Source organism: Miniopterus natalensis, chromosome 17, assembly GCF_054644295.1.
Source record: "Miniopterus natalensis isolate mMinNat1 chromosome 17, mMinNat1.hap1, whole genome shotgun sequence".
In the NCBI taxonomy this organism is placed as follows: domain Eukaryota; kingdom Metazoa; phylum Chordata; class Mammalia; order Chiroptera; family Miniopteridae; genus Miniopterus; species Miniopterus natalensis.
Window position 1 is genome coordinate 26,276,147 of NC_142097.1, and position 14,456 is coordinate 26,290,602.

A 14,456-nucleotide genomic window follows, 5' to 3' on the forward strand; every position below is an offset into this window, starting at 1 on the left:
CTGTTTCAGAGTTTGGATACATGGCTCTGGCTTCTCCTCAAAGGAGAAGTTTAAGCAATTGATCAATTTTGTCAGTGATGAAATCTCAGACCAGAAATCTCGGACCATGATATTTCCATGTAGACCTCTTCACTTTTTTTATTTCTAAGTGAGAAACTTTTGTGCTATTGAGCATCTCCATGAAGAGGTCTTGGCAGGACAGGCTACCTCTTTTTCTCTCTCAATTCACCAATAATTTATTGAACTGCTAGTTTGTACCCAACACTGACCCCAAAAATTTATTGTTAGTGGAAAAGGGGGGTTGATAGTTACCATTTCCTAGATTCCAGGCACTTCTTTACACAAATTCTCCAATGTATGCATCACAACACTCTATGAATAGAAATTAGCCCAATTTTTACAGATGGGGAGACTGAGGATTAACAAGATTAAGTGACTTTGCTCAGGGTCATATAAGTAACCATCTGTTACCGACTTACTTCCCTAAGAATAGAACAGGTGATAGGTATTTGGTTATCTAGGGGGTACATCTTTCTTGCCCAGCCAATCATCCTCTCTGGAATTTTTTTTTTTAAAGGGTAAATAACTCTCTGAGACCATTCCTGCCCAAAGGTTCTAGGCCTAACAGCCTCCCCTGGCCCTGGGATTCTAGGATTCAAGGTTGGGTCATACTTGGGCAACTATAAAGAAACAGCAGGGGGCAGCATGACCCTAAGAATAAAACTGTTACAACCCCCCCCCCCCAGCCCACCCCTCCCACCCACACTTCCACCCCATTTCCCCATCCTGGGGCCCTATCTGTTATCCAACCACCCTTTTCAAAATATTTCTTTTATCATAAAATGAGAGGGGGGTGGGGAACCAGATACATTTACAATGGCCAAAAACAAAAGAGCTCATAATTGGAATTCTTTGTTCATTTAATCTGAAAATACTAAAAGCTAAAACACATTTTTGTGTGGAATTTTTTTAGCAGTTTTGCAGTGTCAGGTAATGTTTGAGGTGGAAGGAACCTTAGAGGTCATCCAACACAACTCCCTCATTTCATAGGTAAGGAAACTGACTAGTATAGGTGAGATCAGCTGCACCCAGTTGAGTTTTGTCTTGCATTTCTCAGGGAAAGAGACTTCTTCAGGTTTCTAACTAAACAGCGGGCCTCTCTTGCCTGACACAGGTTCTACTGGCCAGAGACAAAAGTAAAATGGAGATTTCTAGAACTGTTTTTCTGGACTAACCTCAACTTGGGTCAATTTTGTTCCTCCAGGTGTGAGGGGCAGGCTGCAAAGTGTAACTGACTCCAACAAAGGAAGCCAGCTGGGACTGAAGTGGAATGAGTTTAGGATCCATATGGGAGAAAATTCCAGAGATTAGGAATTACCGAACATCTGAATAGACAGACAGCTGAGAATGGTAGTGGAATCTCCTTTTCTATCTGTCTAAATCTGTTAATTTGGGTTTCTTAGAGGCAAGGGAATGGATTGGGTGGCCTTTTAAGGTTCCTTCCTGACCAAGGATTCTTATTGAGTTAGGTAATATAATAAAGGTAAATCCAATCCGAAAGTCTCCCCAAGCCAACGTTAACGGGAATGAAGCTTTATGAGGGAAACTTCAGTTGAGTGTCTAGTTTCTCATTTCTCCTCTGCCTTGCAGAAATTAGCAACATAGAGAACGGAGGCAGCTGGTGTAGCTTTTGGGGGAAGAAATGTGCTACTACAATGGTAAGGGATGAAATGGATTCATGACCTTCCAGAGATGGAGAATAAAGCCCGATAGAACCAGGGCAGCAAGGAATTCTCACTGAATTAAATTCTGATATACTAGCTTTTATTAATGGAGGAAGGGAAGGGGGATTGGTTAAAAAACCACACAGGTCGGGGAAGCTCCCATGTTCCTTGGTATCTTTTAAAATTACAACAGCCACGGTAACTACAGACAGCTCCTTACTGCTGGGCAAGTCACCACACAGCCACTTCTAAATGGAGGAAAGGGACCCCCAGTGAGAAGCCATTAACAAAGGCAAAAGACATGCAAAACAAACAAAATAATCATGACCGAGAGAGAAGGCCAGCAGACAGTCTGGCTCTGTTCTCCCACCTCCTGCTGCAGGCACCTCAGACAATGTAAACAGTTAATTTGTTCACCTGCAGGCTCTGGGCAAACAGAGGCCTGGTCACACCTGAGTGGATAACTCGATTACCCCTATAATGCCAGCGTGGTAATGTACACAAATTCTATTACACGGCAAACCTTGCTTTTGGGCATTTGAAATACCAATCAGGCCAATGTCCACTCCCTTTTTTGCTTCCAATTTATTCTTGGTGTATTAGAGCTGCACCGGAATGGCACTAGGGTGGTGCTGAATTAAGACTCTGGAAGAAATCACTAGAAGATTGTGATCTCACTCAGCAGGGCTCTTGCAGGCCTTTTACTTTCTTGAAACATTGACCACATTGACCAGGGATCAAACCCGCAACCTGGGTCTGTGCTCTGACTGTGAATCAAACCCATCACCTTTTGGTATACAGGACAGGACTCCAACCAACTGAGCCACACTGGCCAGGGCAAGAGAGAGAACATTTTAATAATTTTTTTTTCAGGGACCTAGTTCCTTAGTCCACCTATACAGGATATGTGTAGTATTTCATTACAAAGACGATGCTACCGATTCCTCAGTAGCCCACCAGTTCTGCATCCTCTTCATACTGGTGATGAATCTGAGAATAATCTGTCCTTTCCCTTCCCAGTCCCTTTACAATCAGCAACACTATCTGTGAGATGATTAGGTGGGGCTCAGGGTTAACTTTGTGACTGAGGAAGAGAATAAAGTTAGCTGGTCCTTGTGGGGTTTGATTCACTATCTTGGCCTTATCAGCACTTGCTCAAACCAGTTGAGCTAGCTAGCTCTGACTCCTCCCCCCATGCATAATTATATTACAGTCTTGTTTATCTATAAATGAAATAAGAAGGCAGCTGACCTAGCCAGAATGTTTTTAAGAGTATTATATGATAATAAATTATGTACATAGTGATGACCTTTTAAACATTACAAGACCCTAAAAAGATCAAATTTTGATTGGCATAACTTTAGTATTATGTCTACCTTACTGTATTTTTAAACTTGAAAATTGGTTCCTGGATCTGAATTTTCAATTAAATTTTCCCCTAAGAATTATAAATCAATGGGAATTTATGTGGTGAGGGAGTCATGTAATACACACAAGAGAAGTGTATGACATGGAATAATTCTGGTTATGGTGACTGCATCATCAAGAGTGAAAAAATAAACTTTTGATCCAAGCCCTGCACTCTTATGTCTTTACCTTGCTCAGAATGCGGATGAGGTCACCCCGTTGGAAGGACAGTTCGTCTGGCTGGTCACCATGGCAATCCCATAAGCCCTGGTAATAACTGGCATAGTCCACTGATCAAAGAGAGGAGAAATCAAAGTTAAAAAGACTCTATCTTTTTTCCATAAAGCCCACATTTTTGCTGCAAATGGAAACCAGGGGTCTATATTGCCCCTAGGAAACAAGATTCGGGGGGGCTGGGATGAGATACTGCTAAACACTCAGCATGAGCAAAGGACTGTGGGCAAAGAAGATCATTAACTAACATTAAATATTTACAGATCACCTTTAGTCGGATGCTGTTCAATAATATGATAAATATATTCATTTATTAACAAAAGAAAATCAGGCAGGTAATTTTTCACTTGGTTTGTAAATAAGCAGCACAAAGAGATTTCCTGCTAGACTTTCGTGATCCAGGGCATCTAAACCATCAGTGCTTCTCTTTATTACACATTTGAAGGAATGGGGTAAGTCTCTGACTTCCTATTCACAGGAGAGGCTGAGTCAAGCAGCATGTGCCTGCATCACAGTCTCGCATGCTGGCCTCCTCTGTTACAGAGGAACTTCATCCTGGGCACTTCCCACCCAGGTACTCTGTGAGGTAATCGCCAATAAATACGGAAACAAATAGCCCAGTCTTTAAGTGGAACCAAGGGGGTGTCTCATCCATTACAACTAAATTCTGGGTGGGCTGGCCCTTTTCCAGCATCTCATTTGTAGACCCTGAACATGTCTGCCAAGATTTATCTGCAGGCCCCCAGGGGAACAGAAACCAAAGTGATCTGCATTAAAAATGAAAGCAACTCAAGACGACAAACCAAGCTTTAGAAGCAGCTGGAGAGATTTACTGAGCTTCTCAGCAAGACTAGATGGCAGTGATGCCACAGGACAGCCATCGATTCTTAACAATGAAGAATTTGTATTGATCTTCTTCTACCCGGAAAGGTTAAACACTAGAGTACAAAGTGGGAGAGGATCTGGGGATTTGAATGGCAGGAGAGCTAATGCCCACTAGACCAGGGATAATGTGGCAGTGCTCCCTGTGCCTTAGGATGCTATGTATGAGGGCTGCAAGCAAAGCACTTACCAAAGGTGAAATTCCTATCATTGGGAGTCAGGAGACCTGGGTTCTAATTAAAATTTAAGTGATTTTGGGGGGGACTATATTTTACCAGTTTCCACCTTTCCCTTCACTTGCCTTGACCCTCCTGTGAGGAGTAATGGTGCTAGTCGCTGAGGATAGGCATAGATGGGGGGGCAAGGGGACAGAGGCCCTGGCTATATTTTCTTTTTTCTGCGTGTTACTAACTTATGAGCAATTCAAATAATAAAGGCACAGAGGAACAAAATCCCTATATATGTCTCTGGAAAAGAACTTTAGTAGGATATTACAAACAGAAGTAAAAATGTTAACCATATAAAAACTCTGGCATGTTTTCTTTACACAGAAAATGGTTTGTATATGCAGTAGACAACAGAGGGCAGCAAACAAGACAACTACGCTGGAAACATTCTGCCACAGAGTTAAGAATATTTTTGGAAGAAATGACACTTTGGGATAAAAATGCTAACTATTGAAAGGACAAGGTATATATTTCTTGGATATCAGTGCATGAAATTAGAAATATCAGTCCCTGAAAAGTGAAAGTAGTTTTCCCAGATGAAACAGTAATGCATTTTTAGTTGTAATGGAGTTGATTAATCACCCCAAGAGTTTGACTAAATTTAGGGATATAAAGTATATTGACATCGATATAATATAGTAGAGAAAATAATTTTATAAAAATAGATTTTAAAAACATAACTCGATATATCCAAATGATCAGACTGACAACATTATCTTGACTTTTCCTGGCCTAGCAGATGGTCATTGCAGGGTACTGCTCCCCACATGCCTGGCTATGGGATAGCGCCTAAGATTATGAGTACCTTTTGGGTATATACGTAAAAAAAATGATTTAATATTGAGGATATAAGGCACCTGGTGAGAACACCTGGAAAAAGAGCAATTCTAAAAGCACAATAGATCACAGAGAAAGCAAGAAGTTAGGAGGAAAAGAAAAACCTTCCAAGAAAAAATAAAGATAGAAAATGCCTTCAGTTCTTTATAAGCTGAAGGCCAAAAGAAGACAGAGCTTAGGAATCCAGGAGATAGATCAGCCTAGCCCAAGAACTGGAATTATCAGAACCATAACAAGAAAAGCTCTGAAAAATAAGGAGAATGAAGGGTTAACACTAGGGAAAAGGTTAGACTTGCTCTTTAGACACAAATGTTCTGCTATTAAGGAAATCAGGGAGGAGGAACACTTTAATTGGACAAGACTGGACTCTGTATTGCAGACTCCTTGTTTAACATATGTGTGGTTTGCACTTAAGTGTAAGAGTGTCCACAACTTCACAGCATTCATTGCTCAGCATTCAACAAACATGTACACAGCACCTACTAGGGACTATGCTAGATGCTGGGAATTCCACATTGGCCCCATTTGCCCCATCCAGTGGGGGAGGCACCATGAAACAGTCACAAAAACATTTATTTATTTATGAGTGCAATATATCTGCAAAGGAGAAGTTGAAGGTGCTGTGTATGATAGGGAATCTAAGCTAGTCTGAGGGGTCAGGAAAGGCTTCCTGAAACTTTAGTTATGTAATAAAAACCCACCTAAGAGTAGGTGTTATTTACAGACCTCACAATGGGGAAGAGGTAAGGGCTTTATTCCTGAAGCTTGGCCCCAAGAAGAGCTTGAAGGCCGGAAGTCTGCAGGGCCAATCCAGCTTCTCCCAAAACTTGCTCAGCTTATCCTATAACAAGTGAATGCATGAGATTTTGATGTCTTTTAGGTCAGTGATGAATTGGGAGCTCGAGAGAGAGTATTGCTCTGTGGGCTGGACTGGTATTCCTTTAGGTTTATACTACTCTGGCAGCAGTCTGAGATCAGAAATGGTGCGTATTCTGACCATTTAATTAATTTAAAACATCCTCATTCTCATTTTGAGGATATTATTCCACCTAATTATTTTTTTTCCAGTCTGTCCATTTGGAATGAAAAACAAAAGAATAAAACTTAATGCTAGCATTTCTCAATGTGTCTCCAAAAAAATGTAACTCTGCACTAAATAAAGCCTGGTAATTCAAAAGCAAAGCACTAATATATTCAGCATAAAACAGACAGAGGACCTAGAGCAATAATGACACCACTAATAACTAAAACAGTTATAACAATTAACAACAATTACAATGATAGAGAAACTAATGGGTATGATCACAGCATTTAAATTGCTAGCAGAGCTGAGGACTCTTACTAGAGAAAAAAAGGGGGGCAGCATCTTATTTTCTTTATCTCACGTAAGAGAAACTAAGCTTCAAGCAAACAAAATGTCATAGAAAAAATAGCAACAGACCAAGTTAAAAAAATGGTTTTTCTCTCTTTTCTAGGTATTTTCTGCAAAGCATTTTTCATCCCACATCAAGTTCTTTATAACCAGTGATAGTAAGTTTCCTGTAACTAAGGCCAAGTTGGTGCTACTGTTCACAGAGTTAATATTTGAAAATGAGCCTCTATGACGTGGAGAGTTCTAAGGTGAAAGGACCAGGACACCTTTCTGCCTCAAGGCTTCCTTCAGGACAACAGAACCTGACTGTGTTCCTTCCAGAATTCATATGCCACCTTTGGCTTTTGTTTGGGGGATACTGGGTAGTTCCAGAATTCAACCTGTGACCAAGAAGAAGAGGCTAGGTAGAGGAAAGTCAGTGTGTTTACATTTTCTTGATGAGCCAAAGGACTGTGCCAACAAGGCCTAGCATTGGGTATAACTACTTAACAGATTATGGAAAAAAAAGGCAGAATGAGAAGACACATAAAGCCAGTCCTTGCTAGAGCCTGGGTTGGTAAGACTTGGACAAAGAAGGCTAAAGCAGTGGCCCATTGGAAGGGACTTGAAAGGCCCACCATGTTCAGTCCATTAAAGAAGTCTCAGTCTGATACCATATTAACTAATTCAGAAGGAGACGTGAAAAAATTTGTCAAGTTCACGGATTATGACATCAGAACAGGAAGAGCAACTGAACAATACCATTTGCTTGTTTTCATAGCTCTTTAATCTTGAGTTTTGAAGTTATTATGTTCCTTAAGGTTATAACTATGATATTGAAATAGGAACACTCACAGATCCAGATTCTCATCTCCTGTGCTCCTTTTATTGGGCCAAAATTGTAGCTGGCTGATGATTAACTCATGTTTTGGTCTTGGGAAATAAATTTCAAAAAGAGCTGCAAATACCTCTGTGGCTTCCCTGTCTCTTTTGTGTAACGGTTCATCCCATTGGTGGGCACCAAAGTGGAAAGAATGCCTCTGAGATGGAATGCTCATCAGCGACCATTTTCCTACCCTGCAGAAACTACAGAATGTGGGCCCCTCTTTGGCCAAGTTTGCCCACAATTTCAGAGTGAAAATAAACTGTTTCAGAATCTTCCTTGGTCAGAGATTTGATGTATCTAAGGATGATTTGTGTCTCCAACTCTGCTTTTTATTTGACATGGCACACCCAAGCAAATGGTCAGTAGTTTTCATATAAACAACACAGAATGAGCTTTATTTTTGGTTACCTGGACATGGCCTTCTCATGATAGGGGAGATAAACTCTCATCACTGAAGACACTTAGTGTTAGCCTGTTAGGCTGATGGGTTGGAATTTAGTGAACATCTGAGGTGTTGAAGAGTCACTCATTAAAATAACCCTGTTACTAACAGTCATGCTGTAAACCAAGCTCTTTATAGATTGAACAATCAATACTACAAGGTTGTGATAGATTTTTCTAGGTAACAGAATAAAATAAAAGAAATTACATCTTACAGGGTCATTAACATCCAATAAGGATAAACTGAATTCCTTTTTCCCCCCTCTTCTGATACGATCTAGTTGGGCTTTAAAAATGTTATCAGTTCCATTAGGGGAAAGCACAGCATTCCGGGAACAGGATCCCTGGAATGGTAGAAAAAATGGATTTTAAAGGTAACCCTGCTAAGCGTAGTATCTTTTAGGAGAAAAGATTTTTCCTCCCTCAAAAGGCATGTGTCACCTGAGAAAAACTAAGTGAACCAAACTTGTGCAGCTTGTCCATTACATAAGAATTCACATTGTCCTAGAGTTCCCTGCCTTTTACATGCTTGCTGTGGGGCTGCCTACCCTTCCCCCGGACCTCTATATTTTATTGTTATAACGCCAAGTGATGACATTTGGATGTTACATATTTGTTGCCGTTTCTATAGCTCCTTTGGAGAAAAGGCACTATATAAGTTTAATAAATAAGTAAACACAAATAATAAAAATTCCTCCTTCAGATTCTGCAGAGAGAGCGAAAATTCCTCCTTTGCTTTTTAATCACTAAGTCACCAATCATTATAACTGATAAGAAGTATAAACCACAGAAACATATTTAGAGCTCTCCACTCTTTAACAACACCTATTTTGGAGGCAGGAAGCATGAAGAACAAAAGGGGTTTTTGAAATATAAAAAAACCTACTTGAATTATAGCTGTTGGGACAGTTAAGAAATAAATCTCCCTCACCCCCCAGATAGAACCTTAGAAAGAGAGACAGAAGGGGGAAGTGAGAAGCAGGAGGAGCCTGAAAGTGAATTTTTAGACTTTTGCCAGAAGACTGCTGCTTCCTGAATGAAGTTGACTATCAAGTTGGCCATAGGAAGCTTCCAGTTATTCCACCCAAGCTGTCTCTATGAAGTGTTTCCTTTCTGCACCGGTGATGGAAATTAGTGGAGAAAATACAGACATGGGGCATGGGTTGGTCAGGAAACAGATTTTCTGTTGGAAGCCTGCACAGCAAGTAGAAAACAGGAGACAATAGGTTTCAGAATGGACTAACTCACATGTTTTAATCGGTATGAGGCACTTACTTGAAGCTACACTAACACTCCTGCATCATACTGGCCTCTGTTCTGTCTTTCTCTCCTGCTTTGGCCCATGACTCTGCTGTCTTTTCTCTCCCTTGGGAGGCGCTGGGTATTTATGAAGTTGGGTCCTTCACTAAACCTGTTACATATTCGCTTCCTGTAGAGAATGAACGAAGGAAAGGGGCTTTGCTGAGTGGATAAAGAAGAGAAGAAAAAGGCACAAGGAAAGGAAGAGAGAAGAGAAAGGGGAAAAACAGGATCAGAGGAATGGAGAGGGAGCAAGGAGGGGGGAGGAAAAAGATTCCTAGGCTTAAGACGTCCACAGAATTGCTAGGAAAAAAATCAGCCAGTAGCTAAATCAGCCACAATTTAGGCTCTGCTGGTGGAACGAGATGTCCTTGAGGTGGCCCTTGCAACTCACATTCCTTTACTGACGATGACAGACTAGGTCCTTGGTCCACTTAAGGAGGCTTTAGAGGGGCACCTGACCTTAGAAAGGATGGGCTCACTAACAGCCTGAAACATGGTTAACAGTCTGAGATGAGTAAGATGCAACTTTGTATTCAACAGACCTGTTACATATTCATTTTCAAATGTGCCTGGAATCAAACCGGGCCATCAGAAGTCAGCATCACCAAGCAATTCTATCCTTCACCCCACGTTCACTTTTCAGATCTGACACATTTCCATTCCCCTCTGAACCTGCAATCTCCGGGCCTCACAGAGAGAAGACATTTCCATTCTTTCCATTCTCAATCCTCTGATCTCTTAGAGATGAGGCAATTCTATTTCCCCTGTACTGATTTCAGAAATACTGATAGGAAAAAATAAATATCTGGTTTGGCTTCCACCCTCTCCAGGATAAATCTTAACTGCTCTGGGAACATTAATTAAAATGAATGGGTGGCTGCTTTTAAAGTTAAGATATTCCCCTATCCAGTCATCTTGTTTGGGGCTTTTGAGGTCGACACACCAGTATCTTCTTAATTAGCGAGTCCTGTGATATAAAGGAAGGTGCTTTCTCCAGTCGGAAGCCCCAGTGTCTTAACAAGTGCCTGTACGTGTTTGAAGCTCTCATACCTCGTTTTTGTCCATTGCTGCACTCATCCTCCTCTAGAGCATGCTCTTCATCTGAGGGGACAAACATCATCAGCATTAGCAGTTAATGGTCGATAGTCTTGTGTTCTTTACACCTCTGAACTCATCACACTCTCTTCCTTAAGGAAATAATTACCATGTTCTTTAAAAAATATCATCTCTTACCTTCAAGCAGGTCTCTCTCCTTCTTCCCTCCCTGTTCATTCATTCGCAAACTTTTTAAAGTGCTCACTATATGCAAAACTCTGCACTAGGAACTGGACAAGCCCAGCAGGGTCCCTGCCCTCTCAGAGCTTCCAGTCCACTGGATTATTTAGGTGCCTATCACTGAATCCTAGTCGTTTTTCTCAAACCCTATTTCTTCTCCCCTTCTGGAATTCTCTTCAAGGTGCATTATCTCCACATAAATCTCCAGATTTTGGGGGAGGAGGGTGTGCATGTGAAGGTGAGCACGTGTTTAAAGCCTCTGTGATTAATTAGTCCTTAATGTATCAAGCTTTGTTCAGTCGTAACAGAAGCTGGTCATGTACATAATTTTATGTTCCTAGTACTTGGGGCCTATAGTTACCTTTTTACTGGTCTTATTCAGCCTGCCTTTTCATTAGAGTGTAAGCTCCTGAGGGCAGTTGGAATGGTCTTTTAATTAATTGCTACTGGTACACAATGGGTTCTAAGTCAGTGCTATTGTCTAACTCCAGTCAAGTGTTGCTGTGAGCAAAGTCACAATGTGATTGGCCTCTTTCTTATCTTCATTAACCTGTTTCATCTCACACTTCATACTACCTGACAACACATTGGGCCTTTATAAAGCAAGCATGTGTCCTTACACACACAAACACACACACACACACACACACACACACACACACACACACACACACACACACACACACACACAGAATGGGGCATAATAAGTCACATTTTGAGGGCTGAATACTTAGTTTCTTCTGGCCACACTTCCTTTCCTTTCTCTTTCTGAGTCTTAGGGCACTTACCTCTCTTGCTTTCCCGTAGTTATGCTACTGAATGGAACTTTCTGAGGAAATGGCTTGGGGATAGTTCCCCACTTTTTTAAAATATAAGGTTTATAGGGCAATATGAATTCTGATATGTCATATTATGGGAAATAAACCCTAAGCTCATAAGTAAGAAGAAATAGAATAAATATTTTAGATTATTAAAGAAATAATCGATTTCACATACAAAATGATATAACTTCCCAGCAAAAATAAAAATAAAAACTAAGGGATTGATATTCTGGGGGAATAAGTCACTTGTTATTAAGGTAAAAATATATATATATATATATATATATATATATATATATATATATATGCATATGTTTACAAGATACTTTGACTCAATTCTTCTTATCGCCATATATGACCAAGCAGCAAAGAATTCCCTACTTGCCACTTGTAGTGCTCTCTGCACCCTGCCATTAGGAATAAAGATGTGAGATATTGGAAGAGTGAAATCAAATATCAGAAATAGATCATGATAAAATAAATCACATTAAAACATAATTCTTTGCACACTGTCTTATTACTTGCCCACTTCCTTCCTCTGCTATGATGCTTTTCCTTTTTGACAGGGGACTAATTTCACAGGATTGAAAACAACTCTTAAGAGTTGGTACATCCTTCGTTTTAGAAATACCCAATAATTTGGACAGAGAGCAGCTTTTGCTGATATCAAGCAACTCAGTCACAAAGCTCAATAATCTGCTGTGCTTAGGCACTTTTGCAGAGAGCGTTTATTCTACCTCTGCTGTCTGTGCGCAGATGTCTCTTCCTCCCAATTCTAATCAATGTAAATTGGGTCAGATCTCCACTGTGAATTACAAATTGGATCCGAAGTTGGAGGGTCACCGTGCCTGCTACTCCACCTCCTTCCCACCACCATTAGATGGGAAGCTACACCACAGATCTTTTCTAAATAAATCAGACTTTATTGTAAAACTCGGCCACTGACGAGACATAACCTCATTAGCATTGATTTTAAAATAAATTATTGAAAGTGGCTTGCCTGCTCTTTGCATTTGTAAAATAGGAGAATGTAAATGTATTTGCAATGATAAAAATGAAAACTAAAATTTGATTCCTTTATCCTTTCTGGCAACAGCACTTAATCTAGTCATGAAACAAAAATGGAAAAAATAAAAAAATCTGTACTATGCAGTTCGATTCCAGACGAAATACCCTGATTCCCATTGTGCTTGTGGAGTCACCAAGAAAGAAAGCAGAATGCTGGCCATAGACCTTATGCATCATTCACCACCACTGCTAAGCTCTGCGGTGATGGATGTGAACGAGGAAGCGCCCATCCCCACAGCTGTTCTATCTAGCATTGTCCTTCCCAGGTGGCTGACGGTGGGCTCAGGTCAAGAAGCCTAGCAGTTGATGTGAGGGGCTGGGTGCTGTGCCTCTGTGGCCTTTGAAAGTGTGAGTATGGGGGTCCCATCCCTTTGTGAAGGAAAGTGCCCTCCACAGCTGGTGGTGAAGGGCACACTTCTTAGCACCTCCCCAACTTTAGAGGGCACGATATAAACAGAGAGGCATACAATTCATCTTGCATCCTTCAATGAAATCAAATTGGTATATTTGAAACTCCAAAGCCAAGAAAACTGATGATATGGGAACAGGAAAAAAAAAAAAAGTCTCTTTGCTCATAAAAGAGGGTGGGTTAAACAGCCAAATTTCTAATTTTTATTCATTTGTAAGGTGGGGTTTTAATTTTAAAGAGATTATTTTGAAAAAATATTTTTTAGGCTAAAGAGAATATTGTACTTCTTTAGAAGAATATTATTAGGCATCTTAGCATTACATCTACTGAAATACATCTTCATTTAAGAGAGAATTAAAATTTATGTGCTAGCTCAACTTTAAATAGTAATAGATTATAATGCTCCTTGCTCCTAACAGGGCATATGAGACCCCAACCTTACATAGGTTTTAAACAAATTAACCTCCAAAGATTATTGTCCACTTATTACATTAAATGCTCTACTTGATTCCAAAATATCTCATCTCAATTGGGAGAACAGTTGAGGAAGATTCTGTTAACTGTGTGAACATGTAAGAGAACTGTGGGGCATCACAAATGAGCACCAGTATCCAGAGAGTTGATTTCAATCAACACTCTTGGCACAATGTCAGGGACACTAATGAGAGGCTGAAAGGAACAAGACACTGACTCCACTTTGGAGGTACAGAGAGGAGCCAGCTTCCCATGACACCTGGCTCCTTTCTGAAGTGCTGCTCTGACATCGGCTAAACCAACACAGAGAGAATAACATTAAAAAAATGACTAGATCACAAAGTGGGAGACCACTTTCCCCAAACAAAGCAAAGTGACAGAAGCTTAAAAAATGCCAACAGTATCAATGTGCAACCAGATGTCAAGGTGCTCTGGTGACAGATGCAACAGAAATATAGACAGAATCGACGTGCAAAGGGAACACGCAGAAAAGCAGAAACAGAAACCACTCCACAGCATGCACACCTATGTTATAAATCTGTGATGCTATAGCACCTCTTTAGACAACACGGAAAATAGGAGCAAGATGCTAAATAACACTTTTAATTCTCTGGTGTGTATTTAGTAATCTCAACTGTTACCTTAAAATATTTGCATCCTCTCTCTGTGCTATGGTCTTGATGTACAAGATATTAAACTCAATTTCTGCTAACTGCAATACTTGGATTGGTCTGAACTTAATTTCACAAATAATAATTGAGTGCCTACTAATTGGGGGGAGAAAGACCTGAATACAAATCCCTGTGGTAAGGGCTAAAACAGAACTCAATTCCAGTTGAGTCACTGAGGAAACACATTTGAGCACAATGTGCAGGATTTCATCAGCTAAGATCAGGGGGGATATTATAGCTAGAAGTAAACAGCATGATTCTGGCTTTGGTGCTGTCCAAACAGCACTGTGTGGCTAGGATCTAGTGTGCTTCGGAGTGACAGAGAGAAGGCCAGGGAGCTCAGAGGCAGCTTGATGGTGGCGCTGACTCTTCTTTGATGTTCCCCCCATGCAGTGCTGCTTTTCTATGAAACTGGAATTTGCTTTCTTCATAATCTTTGTATTTTTA

At 40.5% G+C, this 14,456-nt stretch overlaps 1 protein-coding gene across 1 annotated transcript in view; it reads right to left on the minus strand.

Annotated features, from left to right (window-relative positions):
• The window catches only part of SKAP1 (src kinase associated phosphoprotein 1), a 222,854-nt gene that overhangs the window by 15,160 nt on the left and 193,238 nt on the right, over positions 1–14,456 (minus strand). Inside the window, exons 10-11 of the mRNA XM_087826499.1 lie at positions 10,342–10,392; positions 3,321–3,421 (exon numbers count right to left, since the gene is read on the minus strand). Coding sequence (XP_087682625.1) covers positions 3,321–3,421; positions 10,342–10,392 — 152 coding nt within the window. The remainder of the gene's footprint in view (positions 1–3,320; positions 3,422–10,341; positions 10,393–14,456) is intronic.